Source organism: Phascolarctos cinereus, unplaced genomic scaffold, assembly GCF_003287225.1.
Source record: "Phascolarctos cinereus isolate Bilbo 61053 unplaced genomic scaffold, phaCin_HiC Scaffold_5;HRSCAF=322, whole genome shotgun sequence".
Lineage (NCBI taxonomy): Eukaryota > Metazoa > Chordata > Mammalia > Diprotodontia > Phascolarctidae > Phascolarctos > Phascolarctos cinereus.
In genome coordinates, this window is record NW_027555958.1 from 325,738,174 (window position 1) to 325,755,420 (window position 17,247).

Sequence of the window (17,247 nt, forward strand, 5' to 3'; positions counted from 1 at the left end):
GTCTTCTCCTCCTAGTCTGATTTATTTTTTTGAGTAGGCAAACTAGGTCATCTTTTGCCTCATTTCTTACCTAGCCTTAAATCATAGCATGGGTGTTGCCTCAGACAAACTGAGACCTGGGAAAGACTTTAGCTAAAAAAGGCCAAAGTCTTCCACTGTGTCTGGGGGGTCATCTTCAGTTATTCTAATCTATGTCTTCCCTTTGAACTGAGATGACCCTGGAGAAGAGATTGAGGCTGAGGACTTTGCACAGCTCTGCCTCACTTAAATCCAATTCACTTGCAAGTCAAGACATCACCCTTCTGATGTCATTAGTCTTCTTTGAGAATGAAGGACAAACAACAACTATGTGCCAGGCACTGTGCTAAGTGCTTTATTTAAATATCATCTCATTGGATCCTCACAACAACTTTGCTCTGAGGTAGGTGCTATTATTATCTCCATTTTGCAATTGAGGAAACTGAGGCAGGCAGAGGTTAGGTGACTTGTCCAGAGTGACACAACCAAGAAATATCTGAGTCTGGATTTGACTTCAGGCTTTCTTGTCTCCAGGTCTACTGCTCTATCCATTGGATCACTAGCTGGCTGAAGAAACCCAACTCTTCACCTTTAGGTCCATTATGTACACTGATGGCTTTTCTCAAGGATATTCCCCTTCACTGTAGGCCTGTAAGAAGGAACAGGAGGACACCCAGTTGTATGGCAAAAGGATTGGAGACCATGTTATATAAAGACCATTTAAAGGAACTTGAGGTGTTTAGCCTGAAGAAGACTTGGTGGGGCAGGGTCAGTGAGCTGTCTTTTAGAGTTTTAACACTAGAAGGACCAGGTGTGTCAACTGACACAAACATTTTATTATAATTTTACTTTGAAATAAAAATTTGCATCTTATCTCTATTTCCTTTGCCTTGTGGGTAAAAGAATGCACTGTGTCAATTGACACAGCTTGGTCCTTCAAGGTCTCCTTAAATTCCAGGCCTTCTATTAAAGGTGTAGAAGAAAGAGCACAGGACTTGGAGTCGTTGGCTCTGGGCTTGAATTCTGGCATTGCTTTCTACTACCTGTGTGACCTAGGAAAAGTCACCCCACCTATCGGAGCCTCAGTATTCTCATCAATAAAATGAAGCAGTGTAGTATGTGGAAAGAGTGCTTGTTTTGGAATCCAAAGACCTGGGTTCAAACCTCTCCTCTGACTTACTTAACCTTTTATTTCAATTTCCTCATCTATAAGATAATAGGGAAAGACTATCACAAAATCACAGAATTGAAGAGTTAGAAGGGATCTCAACAAGCCATCTAGTAGAACCCATCCATGAAAAGAATCCCCACTACAATATACCCAGCAACTGGTCATCTAGCCTATGCTTGGAGGCCTTCAGGAAGAAGGAGGCTACCACCCATTCCATCTTTGGGGGAGCTCTCATGGTTAGCAAGTTGACTAACTTTTCCTCTTTGTGACTTCTGCTCTTTCCTCCTGGTTTTGTCCTCTAGGGCCAAACCCTCCCAGTTCTTTCAACTGATTCTCATAGCCTCCTATGACGTGGATTCAAGGCCCTTTACGATCACAGCTGCTCTCCTCTGTACACCCTCCAATTTGTCAATGTCCTTCCTAAATCATGACACCCAAAAGGGAACATAATACTCCAGATGAGGTCTCACAGGGAACAGGAGGGAGGGAGTAAGCATTTATAGAGTGCCCACTATGTGCTGGGCACTGTGCTAATTGACTTTTATAAATATTATCTCATTTCGTCCTCACAACAACACTGCAAGGTAGGTACTATTATTATTCTCATTTTACAGTTGAGGAAATTGAGGCAAACAGCGATTTAAGTGACTTGTCCAGGGTCACAGGGCACTTAGGCTTTCCTGACTTCAGGCCCAGTGCTCTCTATCCCTTGTGACAGCAGCTGTCCCCAGGGAAGAATAAACTAATATATATGAAATGTTATATATATATAATACATTAAATTTATTAAGCAAAGAAACAAATGAATGAATGAATGAATGATTCCTGGAAGCTAAAACCCTCTCAATGAAGCTCAAGATGGCCTTAGATTTTTTTTAGCTGCTACATTAAATGTTGACTCATACCGAGCTTGGCGTTCATTAAAATCCACATCTTTTACAGAACCCCTGCTCTTTATCCATTCTGCCCCCATTTTATAATTGTGAGGCTGATTTTTTAAAAATCCAAATGTAAGGCTTTACATTTGTCTCTTTCTGTTCTTATGTTTAACTTCCCTTTCTCTCCTATTTAAGAGCAGGGACTTGTTTTTGTCTTTCTGTCTTCAGTGCCTTGCAGAGAACCTGGTAGGTGGCCCAATAAACTGATATTGAATATCAGTGACTCCCTAGTCCCTATAGCTGTCTAAAAATGGATTTGGTTGGTTCAGGAGGTAGTGAATTCTCTTTCAAGGGACAGCTTTAAGTGATGTCTAAATCCACCTTGGGGAATTCCTACTCAGAAACCATTTGGAACAGATGGTCTCAGAGATCTCTCCTAACATTGTGATTCTATGAAAAAAAAAAACCCAACAACTCATAAGCAATTTGTCCTTCTGAAGGATAGTTGTACTTTTGTTAATATTTTACATCATGTTTTGTTTACATTGGGCTAACTCTCCCCCATTCCTGGTCTGTGCTTTATTGACCAGCTGTTCTCATTGTTTATTATATAATAAAGATATTTACATTTTCAGATCCTAAAGCATGTTGGAAGTGAATGCTTTCAGGATGCTTAGTTTGGGGACTTCTCTCTGCCATTTTGTTCTCTGTTAAACTCCAGGATGGGCTTGGATGTTGACTTGTGCATTGGAGCTTGGAGATCCCTTCACAAAAGTAAATCAACAAGAGCCTCCAGTTTTCCTCCATCCTCAAAAACCCCTCAGTTGATCCTTTCATTGCAGCTAGCTATAGTCCTATAGGTCTTCTGCCCTTTGTGGCTAAACTCCTTGAAAAGGCCATCTATACCAGGTGCCTCCACTTTCTCTCCTCTCCTCCCTTCTTAACCCCTTACAATCTGGCTTGCCATCTCATTCCAGGGAAACTGCTCTTTCCAAAGTTACCAATGATCTCTTAAATTGCCAAATCCAATGGTTTTCTTTCAATCATTGTCTTGACCCCTGTGCAACCTTTGACACTGTTGATCACCCTCTTCTCTATCACCCTCTTCTCTTTGATATTCTCTTCTCTCTAATTCTTCAGGCCACCATTCTCTCCTGGTTCTCCTCCTATCTATATGACCACTCCTTTCTAGACTCCTTTTCAGGATCCTTATCTAGATTACATCCTCTAATTGCACATGTCACTTAGAGTTCTCTTTTTCCTCTTCTTCCCCTCTACTACTTCCTTTAATGATCTCATCAGTTCCCATGGATTTAATTAGTCTCTATGCTGATAATTCTCCTTTTTTTTTTTTGCTAGGCAATGGGGTTAAGTGACTTGCCCAGGGTTATGCTGATAATTCTCAAATGTACCCATCCTTGCCTCAAATTCTCTGCTGGCCTCCCATCTTCATCTCCAACTGTCTTTCAGACATCACAAACTAGATGTCCAGCAGACATTTTAAATGCAATTTGTCTAAAACTGAACTCATTATCTTTTGTCCCTAAAACCTCCTCTCCTATCTTCCTGATTACTGTAGGGGACAACACATCCTCTCAGTCTCTCAGGTTCACAAACTAGAAATCATCCTGAATTCCTCACCATCTCTCATCTCCCGTATCTAATCTATTGCCAAGGGCTGTTGATTTCACCTCTGCAATTTTTCTCGAATATGCTGCCCCCTTCTTTTTATTTGACACTGCCACCACTCTAGTGCAGGCCTTCATCACCTCATACTTGGATTATTGTAAAAGTCTGCTGGTGGGTCTGCCTGGCTCAAGTCTCTCCTCTAATCCAGCCCCCCTCCCCCATTTAGCTACTAAAGTGATTTTCCTAAAGCACAGGTCGGATCATGTCAGCCCCCTTACTCGTAAACTCCAGAGGCTTCCTATTGCCTTCAGGAGAAAATACAAAATGCTCTGTTTGGCATTCAGAACCCTTCATAACAGCCTTCTCCTTTCCAGTCTTCTTACACCTTACTCCCCACCACATACTCTTCAATTCTGTGACCCTGGCTTCCTGGCTGTTCCATGAACAAAACACTCCACCTCTTGGGCTCTGGGCATTTTCTGTGGTGGTCTCCCATGCCTGGAATGCTCTCTCTCCTGCTCTCTGTCTATTATCCTCCCTGGCTTCCTTTAAATCCCAACTAAAAACATCTTCTAGCAACTCTTTCCCAAGCCCTCCTAATTCTATTGCTTTCCCTCTCCTGTTTATCCTGTATGTACCTTGTTTGTACACATTTGTTTTGTGGTTGTCTCCTCCATTAGATTATAAATTCCTTGAGGGTGGGAACTGCTTTTTGCCTCTTTTTGTAGCCCCAGGCTTAGCACAGTGCCTGGCATATAGTAGATGCTTAATACATGTTTATTGACTGATTGACAAAGGTAAATAAGAAAAAGCCCTGCCTTTGTTCAGGCTGTCTGCCTGGTTCAGAGCAAACAAGGGAGGCTGGAGAGAAAATTGAGGGCTGCAAGCAAGGGTGTGCTAGAACCATCTTTTTTCTTTTTTAGGCAGTTGGGTTAAGTGACTTGCCCAGGCTTACACAGCTAGTGAGTATCATGTATCTGAGGTCAAATTTGAACTCAGGTCTTCCTGACTCCAAGGCTGGAGTTCTATCCACTGTACCACCTATCTGCCCCTCGGAGCCATCTTCAATTGAGATAGCGAATAGTTAAATTTTCAGTGTTATCATTAAGACTTTGGATATCCTAAAGTCTGCAAATCAGGGCTTGATTTATTGTTTTGTTAATTATTTATACTTGAGAACGATGGAGAAAATTTACTAATACAGATTAAAATTAAAAGTGTGTTGTGCATGCTACCTCTCTCTTCTCTCTCTCTGCCTTCCTCCCGGGTCGTTAATCATTTGTGATTGCAGACCTACTCCCCACGCCCCGACTACTATCTATAAGGCAACAGCTCTCTCTCCTCTCTTTGTTTACAATCTAGGAATCCCCGCCTTGGTGCCTTTTTATTTTTCCTTTTCCACCAATGGGAGAAGTGGGTTGGGTAGGACTGCAAGGGACCTCGAATTAAAACAGCCTGTCCTGTACTGCTGTTCTCAAGGACTGTTACTACAATTTACCCTCCTTGAGGAGTGTGATGAAGAGGCTAGAAGAGTGAAGGGATTGTACATACAGGAAGATTGTATATTTGATGTCTTACTTCTTAGTTCCTGGACTCCTCTCTGCTTATGGCCTTCTTGAGCCCCACCCCTCAAAGGGCTACAGAGTGGGAGGGAGGGGAGGAACCATATGCTTTTCATTTGTGAAGAAGAAATAATTTTCTCAGCCCATTGTGCAGATGGGCAGATCTCCAATGAAAGTGCTATTTGCCAATAAGCTTGTGTGCTTCCAGCTCCCCAGAGTCCTGGGTGCCCTTGTCTGTCTCCTGGGTAAGTCTTGCTGTCTTTACTTGTGTTTCCTTCATGGGCCCTTTAGCCTTGAGGCAATGAGGAGGGCAACAATGAGGTCTCATTGAACTCTCCAGCCTAAGTTCTTGGGACTGAGAGATGCTTGGCCAGCTATGGCAGAGTAGAGCCCTTGGTGGGCAATGGGGAGGGGAGCCCTTCTTAATTCTGCTTTGGGTGGAGGGGAAAGTTGAAATTTATTACAGGGTAAAAATAAAAGTGATGGAATGGATGTTCATAGAACTGAGGCTGAGAAGTGGGAGTGGGGTCAGTGCTGGTAGGATTTTGACACTTTGAGTATAGAAAAAAGGAGAAAGAGGCATCTTTATTTAGGTTACGTCTGGAGACCCCATTCTTTCCTTACCACCCCCCTTAAGGAGGCTATTCTGAACATTGATTCAGAGTAGTTTTTCCATGCCTTGGGTGAAGCCCCTAAGCTTGAAAGACATAGTTTCCCTCATAAAGATGCACCCTCTCTCTCTCTCTGGGTCACAGAGCCTTTCCTGCACATCTCAGATCTACCAAATTACATTTAACACAGAAATAGCTATTATCTCTCCCAAAGCTTCTGTCTTGGCTCAAAAGGTCCCCATATTCCACCTTTAAAGTTGAAATTTATAGCAGCTGACTCTGCTTGCTGTGTGTTATTTTAGAAGGTGAATGCCTCACCCCATCCCCAATATATCACCAATGATTTTTCTACCAATATTTTTTTCTGAACTGCCCTCATCTGTGTCAGATTTGTTCCTACACTTCCCCTTCTCATGTTCTGAGTCTCAGCTCTCCTGTCTGTGAAAAGGTTCAAATGTAAAACCTCCTGTTTGGGTTTTTAATATCCTTCCTAACTTGCCCCTTTCTTTCCTTTCCAGTCTTTTTACATGTTACTCACTTTCCACCCCCACCTCCAATCCCCATACCTTCTGATACAGTAACATTGGCCTCCATGAGCAAGGCACTCCATCTCCTGACTCTGGGCATTTTCATTGGCTATCCCGCTGTGTACCTGGAATAGCTTCCCTTCTGATCTTCACCTCCAGTTTCTCTGGCTTCCTTCAATCTTTATTTAAGTGCCACTTTCTGAAAGAAGCTTTTCTCAGTTCTCTATAATCTTAGTGCTTCTCTTTCCAGGTGTGGAGAAGGATAAACATTGTACTAAAGTTTCAAAAGTGAATATACAGTACTCTACAAACTAGATCAGTGAACTCAATTTCTATTCTTGGTTACTGAATGTCTAGAAAAGGAAGTGGTGATTATCAAGGGCTGGTACAACTTCTTCAAGAACAGATCATGCCACGTTTATCTCATTTTCATCTTGGACAGGGTTATTAGACTGATAGATCAGGAGAATGATATAGCACATAACATAGAGTTTACTTTGGTTTTCACAGAGCATTTGACACAGTTGTATTCTTTTTGTCCACAAGATAGAATTCCTCTTGTGGGCTATCCAGGAGGTAGATTTGGGAGCCTATTAAATGGATAGACTCATAAAACAGTTATTAATGATTCAATGTCAGTTTGGGAGGATGCATTCAAGAGAAGGTATTAGGTATATCTATATAGTGTATCTATGCTTGGGCCTTTCCTATTTAACATTTTAATCAATGACTTCAGTAAAGGTATAGAAGGCATGCTTATCCAATTTGCAGTGGCAGATACATAGTGGTAAGGATAGTTAATGGGTTGGATAACAGAATTAGGATCCAGAAAGATCTTGACAGGCTAGAAGATTGGGTCAAACATTTTTTTTAACCACACTTGTGATTTCGTTGCTCCAAGGAATTCTCAGTGAGTAACTGCTTCCATTAATGCAGATCAGTACTTCAGTACTTTCTCTTCTCGGTAATTCTTTGGGAGTCTCCTACAGACACTGAGAAGGTCCATCAGCTAGTGTAAGGGACTTGAACCCATGCCTTATTGTCTCTGAGGCCATAATTTTACAAGTTGGCAGAGTCCTGCCTAGACAGCATATGAAAACACCTGGGGATTTTAGTGGATTGCATTGTCAATATGAGTCAACAGTATGATATGGTAGCTTAAAAAAATGTGATCTCAGGCTTTATTATGAGATTTATAGTGTTCAAAATTAAGGAAGTGAGAGTTTCCCATCTCGAATATTGTACTTTGTTTTGAGTTCTACATCTTAGGAAGGAGATTAATGAGTTGGAGGGTAGCCAGGGTGGTGATAAGCCCTTACACTACATTGTATGAGGCTTGATTGAGGGAATTGGGTACGTTTAGAGTAGAGAAGAGAAGGTGCATGTGGGGAGGGAATACAACTCTCTTTAAGTATTTGAGGGGTTTTCATCTGGAGGAGCAATTAGATTCATTCTTTTTGGCCTAAGAGGATGGAATCAGCAGCAATGGGTAGAAGTAAATTTAGACTTGATGTCAGGAAAAACTTCTTAACAATTAGAACTTCTAAAAAGTGAAATGGGCTGCCTTGGGAGATGTTTGAATTTTTCTACCTTAGTTGGGTATATTGCAGCGGACGCTTCTTTTGAGTCTGTCTTGAGCTAGATGGCCAACGAGGTCCCTTCTGATTCCAACATTCTGTGATTCTGTGACAAAATGATTTTGTGGGGGTAGGGTGGGGAGGGCAAGGCAAGAAGATTAAAGAATGGAGATAGATGTTGCTTATGGTGGATGGGATGTTGCACAGTAATGAAGAGGAAATACAGAATATGTAAAAGTGATTGATTGGTGGATGTATTTAGGGGGAAGGGGAGAGAGGGAATGGAATAAGAATTTATACAGCACATACAGTGTGCCAGGTACTTTACAAATATTATCTTATTTGATCCTTACAACTACCTTGCCAGGTAAGTGCTATTATAATCCCCATTTTACAGTTGAGGAAACTGAGGCAAACAGAGGTTAAATGATTTGCTCAGGATCACACAGCCAGTAAGTGAATGAGACTGCATTTGAACTCTGGTCTTCCAGACTTCAGGCCTAGCATTCTGTCCACTATCCCACCTAGCTGCCTATAATTTTGAGGACCTAGTAAGAGGAAATGAAGGCAGCTAGGTGGCGAAATGGATAGAGTGCCAGGTGTGAATTCAAATTTGACCTCAGACACATACTAGCTGTGTGACCTTAGACAAGTCACTTCACCCTGTTTGACTTAGTTTCCTCATCGACTGAAATGACTGAAAAACAAAAGAGGAAATGAGAATGGTTTTTTTCAATTCAATTCCACAAATATTTATTAAGATGTGCAAAATACTATGTTAGGTTCTGAGGATATAAAGATAAAATAATCCTCTCCCTCAAGGACCTTAAATTTATAGAGCAAAGTTGGATTTGGTGACAAAACAACATCCGTGTAACTTGTGTATCTGTGTAAGTTTGTGAGTGATGTTGCTCTGGGATTTAGTTACAAAGGCCTTTCACATACATCCCTTCCTTGCTGCTTGTATTTACTGTTACACCTTTATTGTCCTCTCTGCTGTGTTCCTAATTGATTCTTCCAATGCTCTCTTCCCTCTGACAACCCTTCAAGTAGCTGTTACGTTCTCTAGGATAAACATGACCAAGTCTTTTCAACTCCTCGTCATGAAATATAGTTTCAGGACCTTGTCATCCTGGTTTCTGTCCTCTAGATGCTCACTAGTGTTTAAAAAAAAATTCATACTCCGTGTTCTAGGAACAAGTCTGCTAGAAATAATTTTTATGAATTTAACATTACTTTAAATTGGGGATTTTTAGACCTTCAAGAGGTGTGTGAATAGATTTTCAGGAGTCCATGAACTTGAATAGAAAAAAAAATACATTTTTATTTCCATATAAATTACTTTCTTTTGTAATCTTTGTATTTTATTTTAAATATTTAAAAACATTATTCTGAGAAAGGTTCCAGAGGTTTCACCAGACTGCTTTGGCCTATGACTCATAAAATTTAAGAATCTTTGATCTACATTCAAGCATTTTCCTGCTTTAGGGAGAGATGCCCAAACAAGCAAAGTCTAGTCTCCTCATGCCCTTGGTCATGCCTCTAACGTAAGACATTTTGAAGTAACATAGGCATCTTTTAAAAAAAATTTTAATATGGACATCCTAAAGCAAATTTCACAATAAAATAAAAATGTTACAGAGTTCATAGTTAACATTCTACTTTATCTAATAATTCAACATAACGAATAATTTTTTTGCATCATCTTCCTAAACCCACTTATCCCTTTTTGACTCCTCTCTCAGAGAATCTCTTTCTTCCCACTCTCCCCATCCCCCATGATGATTATTTGTATTTTTTTTTTTTAGGCAATTAGGGTTAAGTGACTTGCCCAGGGTCACACAGCTAGTTCGTATCAAATATCTGGTCTGAGGTTGAATTTGGACTCAGGTCTTCTTGACTCCAGGGCCAGTGCTCTATACATTGTGCTACCTAGATGCCCCTCTCTATGATGATTAAAGGTGACCTGAAGTAATCAAAGGGCACTTCTTCCTCTTTTCATTAGGGAAGCTGGCTGCTGTCCTTGGGTGGGTCAATACTCTAATCTAGGGGTGGGGAACTTGGGGCCGTGAGGCTACATGTGGCCTTCTAGGTCCTCAGGTGCAGCAGCCTTTTGTTTGAGTCCAAGTGTTACAGAACAAATCTTTTTATTAAGGGAATTTGTTCTGTGAAGTTTGGATTCAGTCAGTGGGCCCTACTTGAGGACCTAGATGGCCACATGTGACCCTGAGGCTGCAGGTTCCCCACCCCTGCAATCCCTTTGGTGGATGGGGGAAGTCAATAATCTTAACTAGACATAAGATTTTTTTTTTTTTTTTGTCGAGGCAATCGGGGTTAAGTGACTTGCCCAGGGTCACACAGCTAGCAAGTGTCAAGTGTCTGAGGCTGATTTTGAACTCAGGTCCTCCTGACTCTAGGGCCAGTGCTCTACTGTGCCACCTAGTTGGCCCTGATATTTCTTCCTCTAAGTAATGTTATACTCTTGCCTATTTTCTGGGATCTTAGCTTTCATTCTTGACTTTTTCCTACATTCTCCTAAGAGAAAGATGTTAAGCCTAAGAAACAGGTAAAGAGAGCCTTTAGTGCAGGGCACTAATTACTCTGAAGTTTGATTAAGCTTTAATTAATTTTTCTTCCTTCAGATAAGTTTGGAAAGAACTCTAGACTGGAGAAATTTATTTCTTAATATTTTTAGTTGACCTTAAAACCTCTTTAATATGCTTCTACATCTGCTTGTCAATATCCTTCCTAAAATGTGGCACCCATAGCTGAACACACTACCCCCACATGTGTTCTAACCAAGGCAGAGTATAGCAGGACTATCGTCTTCCATGTTGTGGACATTATTTTTCTCTTTGCCTGCCAATGAGATTCTGTTCACTCATATGGATCTTGTAGACACCTAAAACCTACAGATCTTGAAACAAATTACTATCTAACCATACCTCTTCCATCTTATGCTTGTGAAGTTTATTTTTTGAATCCAAAGATAGATACATTTGCTTGTCCTGGGTATTCTATCTTCTCCACAGGACCTCACTTGGTTCCATCTCAACCTAGGCTCAAAAAAAAATATTCCAGGTATCTTTGGTTCAGCAGACTGGAATTCAGGAAACCTGGGTACAAGTTCACGGCTCTACAATTTACTGGCTGTCTGACAGCTGTAAAATGGAGATAATAATGCATATTACTGCCTACCACACAGAGTTATTGTAAGGAAAACTCTTTTAAAATATAAAATAAAACATGAATGTGATTGTTATTATCATGTGAGCTATGATCTAGTCAGCCACCTCTAAGGAGGTTAATGGTTTCCTCCTGAGAGTCCTCTCTGGGCAGAGTTTTGTATGGAGCATGGAAGAAAGGCAAGAGGGCAGAAGAGACATGGACCCTCCCTTTAAGCAGCTCTGAAGGAGGAACTGGGTCCTAGAGTCCATACACAGAGCCACAGAACTAAATTCAAATGAATGGAGTTTTGACTTGATTCATGGGATAACTTTAAGAATCATCCTTCATACTTGTATAATAAAGCTGAATTTGGTGACAAAGCTGGTTACCTGTACAATACCTGTTCGTCCACAAGCTACGATCAAGATTGCTCTGGCTGCAAAAGCCATAGACAACTTAAATTCAACATGTCCAAAACTGAACTCACTCTTTACCCCCCAAACCCTCTCCTCTTCCTAATTTCCTTCTTACTGTTGAAGGTACCACCATCCTCTCAAGTCATCCAGGCTTGCAAACTAGTTGTCATCCTTGACTCCCCACTCTCTTTCACTCCCAATATCCAATATATTGCTAAGGCTTGTTGATTTTCCCTTCATAACCTCTGTTGTATATGCCCTCTTTTCTTCTCTGATACTGCCACAACAGTGGTCCAGTACCTCATTACCTCCTGCCTAGGTTATTGCAACAGCCTGCTAGTAGGTCTGCCTGCCCCAAGCTCCTCTCCATTCCAGTCCATTCTCCACTCCTCTGTCAAAGTAATTTTTTCTAAAGTCTGTGTCTAACCATGTAACTTACTCCCTCTTCTCCAACTCAATACTCTTCAGCAGCTCGCTATCCCCTCTAGGGTCAAATAAAAAATCCAAAAAACAAAAACAAAACCCTTGTAACAAACAGGCATAATCTAACCAGTTTTCCTGCCTTGTTCAACATTAGTGCAATGGTAGCTAGATGGCACAGTGCACAGAGCGCCAGGCCTGAAGTCAGGAAGACTCATCTTCCTGAGTTCAAATACAGCTTCAGACACTTGCTAGCTTTGTGACACTGGGCAAGTCATTTAACCCTGTTTACCTCAATTCCTCAGCTGTAAAATGAGCTGGAGAAAATATCCTCTAATATCCTTGCCAAGAAAACTCCAAATGGAGTCACAAAGAGTCAGATGTGACCGAACAACGACCACTAGAGCGAGGCAAGCATTCAAAGCCTTTGTAACCTCCCTCTCCTCCCTAAAAGCTGCACTGTCTGTAGCTTCTCCTAGACTGGCACCTCCTCTAGCTGATACAGATGTTTGCTCCCAGGAATTGTGGAAAAACCCAGATCAGCTGCTTTGACCCACTGGAACCACTTCTACTGAGGGTGGTTTCCAAATACACTTCAAATTTCAGGAGATCAGTGTCTACATCAGGGTGTGTTGGGTGGAGGAAAGGGGGAGGGGAGGAGGAAGTTGAGGGAAGCTGGGGGAGGGTGGAGCAGGGTCAACTCTTGGGGTTGTTATTTTTCTTTTCTCAGTTCTGTTATAAGTACTAACATCCATTTCTGGTTCTAACTGCTTCCTGGATGACTGTTCATCCGCTGTGTAGGACTTTGATTAATTTTGTTTTCTTTTTAAATTCTGAACTTAAATACTAAAGTGAGAAATTCCATCTATGTCTGTAAAACGGAAGATTTACGTGAAAGTACAAATCATGTTTCTGTAGTGTTTGCTTTTTTTCTTTCTTTGAGCTTATAATAAATTCAGCATGTTAAAGTCAGCGGTCTGTGCTGGACTGCACTCCACTCTCACCCCAGTGAGACAAGCTTTTCCTGCTTACCCTCTAAGTTGTCATGGGCTGGAAAATTATTTCACCTGGTCCTTTTGTTGGGTCTGCTGCTCTAGAATTAATTTTGAGGCATTATTTTAAAGGTTTTTGGAAGGGAATTTGGGAGAGCTTAGGGCAGGGGTGGGGGACATGTGGCCTTGAGGCCACATGTCGCCTTCTAGGTTCTTGGGTATGGTCTTTTGACTGAATCAAAACTTCACAGAACAAATCCTTTTATTAAGGGAATTTGTTCTGTGAAGTTTGGATTCAGTCAAAGGGCTGTACTTGAGGACCTAGAGGGCCACATGTGGCCTGGAGGCTGCAGGTTCCCCACCCCTGGCTTAGGGTGTTCTGCATGACCTTATTCCTCCCACCCCACTCCCCAGTGGGGGGAAAAAAAAGGAAGCCAGAACTCTTGTAACAAATATGCATAGTCTAAGCAGTTTTTTTTGGCTTGTTCAACATGAATGGAATATGAGACAGGCAAGCACAGATCAGACACAGACTGTGACCCCACTCTGTGCCATTTGTCATTCTGCTTTGCCTGTCCTGCTGTATATTTGAATTTCCTTTCTCTCTCATCAGTTTGAAAAACATATCATTTCCTTCTCAGCGTCTTCCAAGTGGTACCTGAACTTGCCTTATTTCCACAAAGTGGAAGGGACCAAAGAGATGGTGTTGATTCCCAGCTTGGCTTCTTCCCCAGCAGCCCAGCCAGACTCAGCTCATAGAACCCTCACCCATTTTAAAAGTAGCTTGTGTCAAATATTATCAGGAAGGGAAATCTATTTGTCTCATTTCATTCCCACCTAGCATGTTCTTTCTCTTTGGTCCTTTCCACTTTTGTTACTTTTAAAGTTGTTCTGCTTGTCCTTATCTCTCCCCCCCCCCCCAGTCCTCATTGGGGAATGCCTGAACAAATTGTTGTTCATAAATGCAATGGAATATTATTGCAGATATACATTTCTGGACATGTCCACTACATGGATTTGTTTTGCTTGACTCTGATTATTTGTTAGAAGAGGTTTTCTTCCTTCTTTTTGCTCAGTTAATTGGTAAGAGGTGGGGTGCTGGGGTGCTATTGCTGCAACAGTGATGCCAAAAAAGAGGATAGAAGAGAACAGAAGGAAATTCAGAAGAAGCACAGATAAGTGGGACAGTTTTGAATGCAGTGTGTAGAACGTATTACATACTTTTCATTACAAAGCAAGGAGTATGAAATTGAGATTCATGATTTCATATAGAATCCTCTTTTTGTGTTCTGCTGTATGCATAGAAATGCTTTCTTTTTGGGGGTGTTTTAAATCTAGAATAAAAGATATTAAAAAGAAAGCAGATAAGGAAACAAAATGAAGATGCTGGGAAAATGTATTGCATGTGACTAGGTTGAAAAAGTGTTTTTTATTTATTGTACTCGGAGCAGGAGTAAATGTTTGGAAATCTGAGGAACATATTGAGGTGGCTTATCTTAGAGACATCAGGACTTAAATTGAATCATCTCCTCTCCAGACATCGGAGAATATTTTCTGGAGGAGCTAGGGCTAACATATGGTCAGTGAGGATATAATCACAGGCCAAGTGCAGGTGGTGGACCCCCCCCCCCCACTCTGGGATTAGTACATGTGGGTGTGGCTTTCATCTGAGGCTAATATTCTGCAAAGGTGAATAAATGGCAAAAAGCCTTTGCCCTTTGGCCAGAGTGAAGGCCTCCAGGAATAGTGGAGCTAAATGTTGAGGGCTGGGGAAGGTCTCCAAAAGACTCATGATGGAAATGGTTGCCCACATCCAGAAAAAGAGCTATGGAGTCTGAACGCAGATGGATGCATACTATTTGCTCTCTTTTTCCTTTGTTGTTTTGTTTTGTTGCTTCATTCTCATGGTTCCTTACATTAATTCTATTTGTTCTTTACATCACGGCTAAAGGGAAAATATACTTAATATGAATGTATAAGTAGAGCCTATATTAGATTGCATGCCGTCTTGGGGGGCAGAGGGAGAAAATTTAAAACTCAAAATCCTATGGAAATTTAAAAATTCAAATTTAAAAATAAATAAATTATCAAGAAAAAAAAGAAATAGCCAGGTGTGGGCTAAGGAGAAAGAATAAAGGGATCTGAAGCAGTCAAGGGAAGAGATATCTAGAGTCATATTGCCTAGCAGCATATGTTATATGTACTCAAAGAACCATGATTACCAGGAAGTGACTTTGTTTACTGTAGCTGGCATGGCTCCACGTAAGGCCTTCTGTATTTACAGATACATCCGACAAATATTTCTGAGCAGCTGTTCCATGTACAGTGCCTGGCATATAGTAAGTCCTTAATAAATGCCTGATCCATCTATACCCTAGGCCTGCTTTTTCCTTAAGCTGTGAAGGGCAGAGGGTATTCATTCTGAGAAGTTGTCCCCAGGCTTCACCAGACTCACAAAAAGGTCCACCATGGGGAATGAAAGGATTAAGAACCCCTGCTCTTATACATGGAACAGCTGCTCAGAAATATTTGGCAGATATATCTGTAAATACAGAAGGCCCTACGTGGAGCCATACCAGCTACAGTAAACAAAGTCATTTCCTGGTAATCATGGTTCTTTGAGTATGTACAACATTCTAAGTGTGGGGACTACAAATACAAGTGAACGAGACAGTCTGTACCCTCAAGGAGCTTACATCCTAATGGGGGTTGGAATGGGGGGGGAGAAGAAAGACAACACAAAAAGGAGCTAAAAACCAGGGGGAATTAGGCTACTGTTGAGGAGGTAAAGAAATCCACAGAAAGAGTTGATCCAGAAGTGAAGCAAGCATGGTTGGGCTCGGGACTCCCTTGTGGTTAATATTTGATTCTAGATGTAATAGAAAGCCACTCAAATTTATTGAGTAGGAGGAGAGGAGACGTTTTAGGAAAATTACCTTGGCAGTTATGTGGAAAATGGATTGGGGAGAGGCTTAAAACAGGAAGAGCAATTATGAGGTTATTATAACAGTCCAGGCAAGATGTGATGAGGGCCTGAACCAGAGTTGAACTTTAGAACAACACTAAGGACTCAGAAAAGATGAAAAGAAATTTCCCGTTGGGTGTTAGGGATATTTCTATAACCCAGGGAGAACAGAAGTTTTGAAAATATGACCTGTGATGGAAATGAAAAAGAATGAGATGATGTAGCTCAGAGATGAAACAGCTTATATGCCCCCTTCTCCATGAAGCCAACCCCAGTCAATTTAACTGGTGACTTTAGTTATCTAGATATCTGCTGGAGTCTTCTCAAATTAAGAGGGACTTAAAAATTCTTGCCTTTCCTTAGTAATCATTTCAGTCTTCAAAATGACAGAAGGGACAGAGGAACTGCTACTGTAGTCCTGATTCTGATCAAAGAGAAGGAGCTAGTTGCTGAAGTCAAAATGATGGAAACCTTGGAGGGGAAAGAAGGCCATTCTATGTAGAATTCCTGGTAAAGATAAGGTCAGGCATAGTTTCACATGTACCCTAGATTGAGGGAGAAAGGATTTCAAAGAATTTAGAAGAAGGAAAAGTAGGATCCTAGGCCCTTAAATTCTCCAGGGGCATTCAGTCCAAGAAAGATGGGAAACTCTCAGTAATAAAATTCTGTGTATTGTAACAGTCCTTCTGACAAGATATGTACTGACTGCTATTGTGAGGGGGTATAAGTTGCTAAAAATTCAGGTTGTTTGATTTCTTCCCTGGGAAGAGAGAAAGCTCTCAAGAGCTTTCCTCTCTTCAACAACACCTCCCTGCCCCTCTTTCCTCCTCCCCCCCAACCCCAAGAAAATCCTAACTTTCTAGCAGAAAATTACCTATTTCAGTCTGGCTCTTGAGATTGTTTCTTCTCTTCCCAAGTTGGGAAGAAATAAGACTCATTGGGTCTTTAGTTACTTAGGCTCCTTATAAGGTAGACAGTTCAAGATTTGCCAGAAGGATTCTTAGAACATAAAAACAGAAACATTTCTAATGAGGAAGGAAAGGGGAGCGGTCAGAAAAGAACAATGCCATGGTCCTATAAGAATAAAATTAGAAATGTTTAAACATGATAATGAGTCAAACCTGGACCATGAATGCTGAACACAATGCAAAACATTGTTTGCTTATTTTTTTTTTTCATACGGTAGGAGAAGATCAAAGTAAGAAAATTCTGCTGCTTAGGGTGGATAGAACCAGAGAATAAGGAACTAAATACCTGGACCAACCATACCTGGAAAGGCATCTTGAGTTTGGGGGAGGGATAGAGAGGGGTGT

The 17,247-nt window shown here is 41.2% G+C and overlaps 1 protein-coding gene and 1 long non-coding RNA gene across 7 annotated transcripts in view; one reads left to right on the forward strand and one right to left on the reverse strand.

Moving 5' to 3' along the window:
* Positions 1 to 350: 350 nt before the first annotated feature.
* On the reverse strand, positions 351 to 6,745 carry LOC144457776 (uncharacterized). Its single transcript, XR_013487274.1, has 2 exons — positions 6,436 to 6,745; positions 351 to 667 (listed from the first exon to the last, which is right to left on the reverse strand). It is a non-coding gene; the product is annotated as an uncharacterized LOC144457776 (long non-coding RNA).
* The window catches only part of LOC110211895 (SLAM family member 9-like), a 31,780-nt gene continuing 19,635 nt past the window's right edge, over positions 5,103 to 17,247 (forward strand). For 2 of the 6 annotated variants that reach the window (XR_013487273.1, XM_078156183.1), the window contains exon 1: positions 5,110 to 5,503. Coding sequence is in view for 5 of the 6 variants with exons in the window: in XM_078156183.1 (XP_078012309.1) it covers positions 5,413 to 5,503 (91 nt within the window). In the remaining variant the exon portion in view is untranslated. Of the gene's footprint in view, positions 5,504 to 17,247 lie in introns of all 6 variants that reach the window. The other 4 variants (XM_020991480.2, XM_020991478.2, XM_020991477.2 and 1 more) reach the window with 4 other exon arrangements.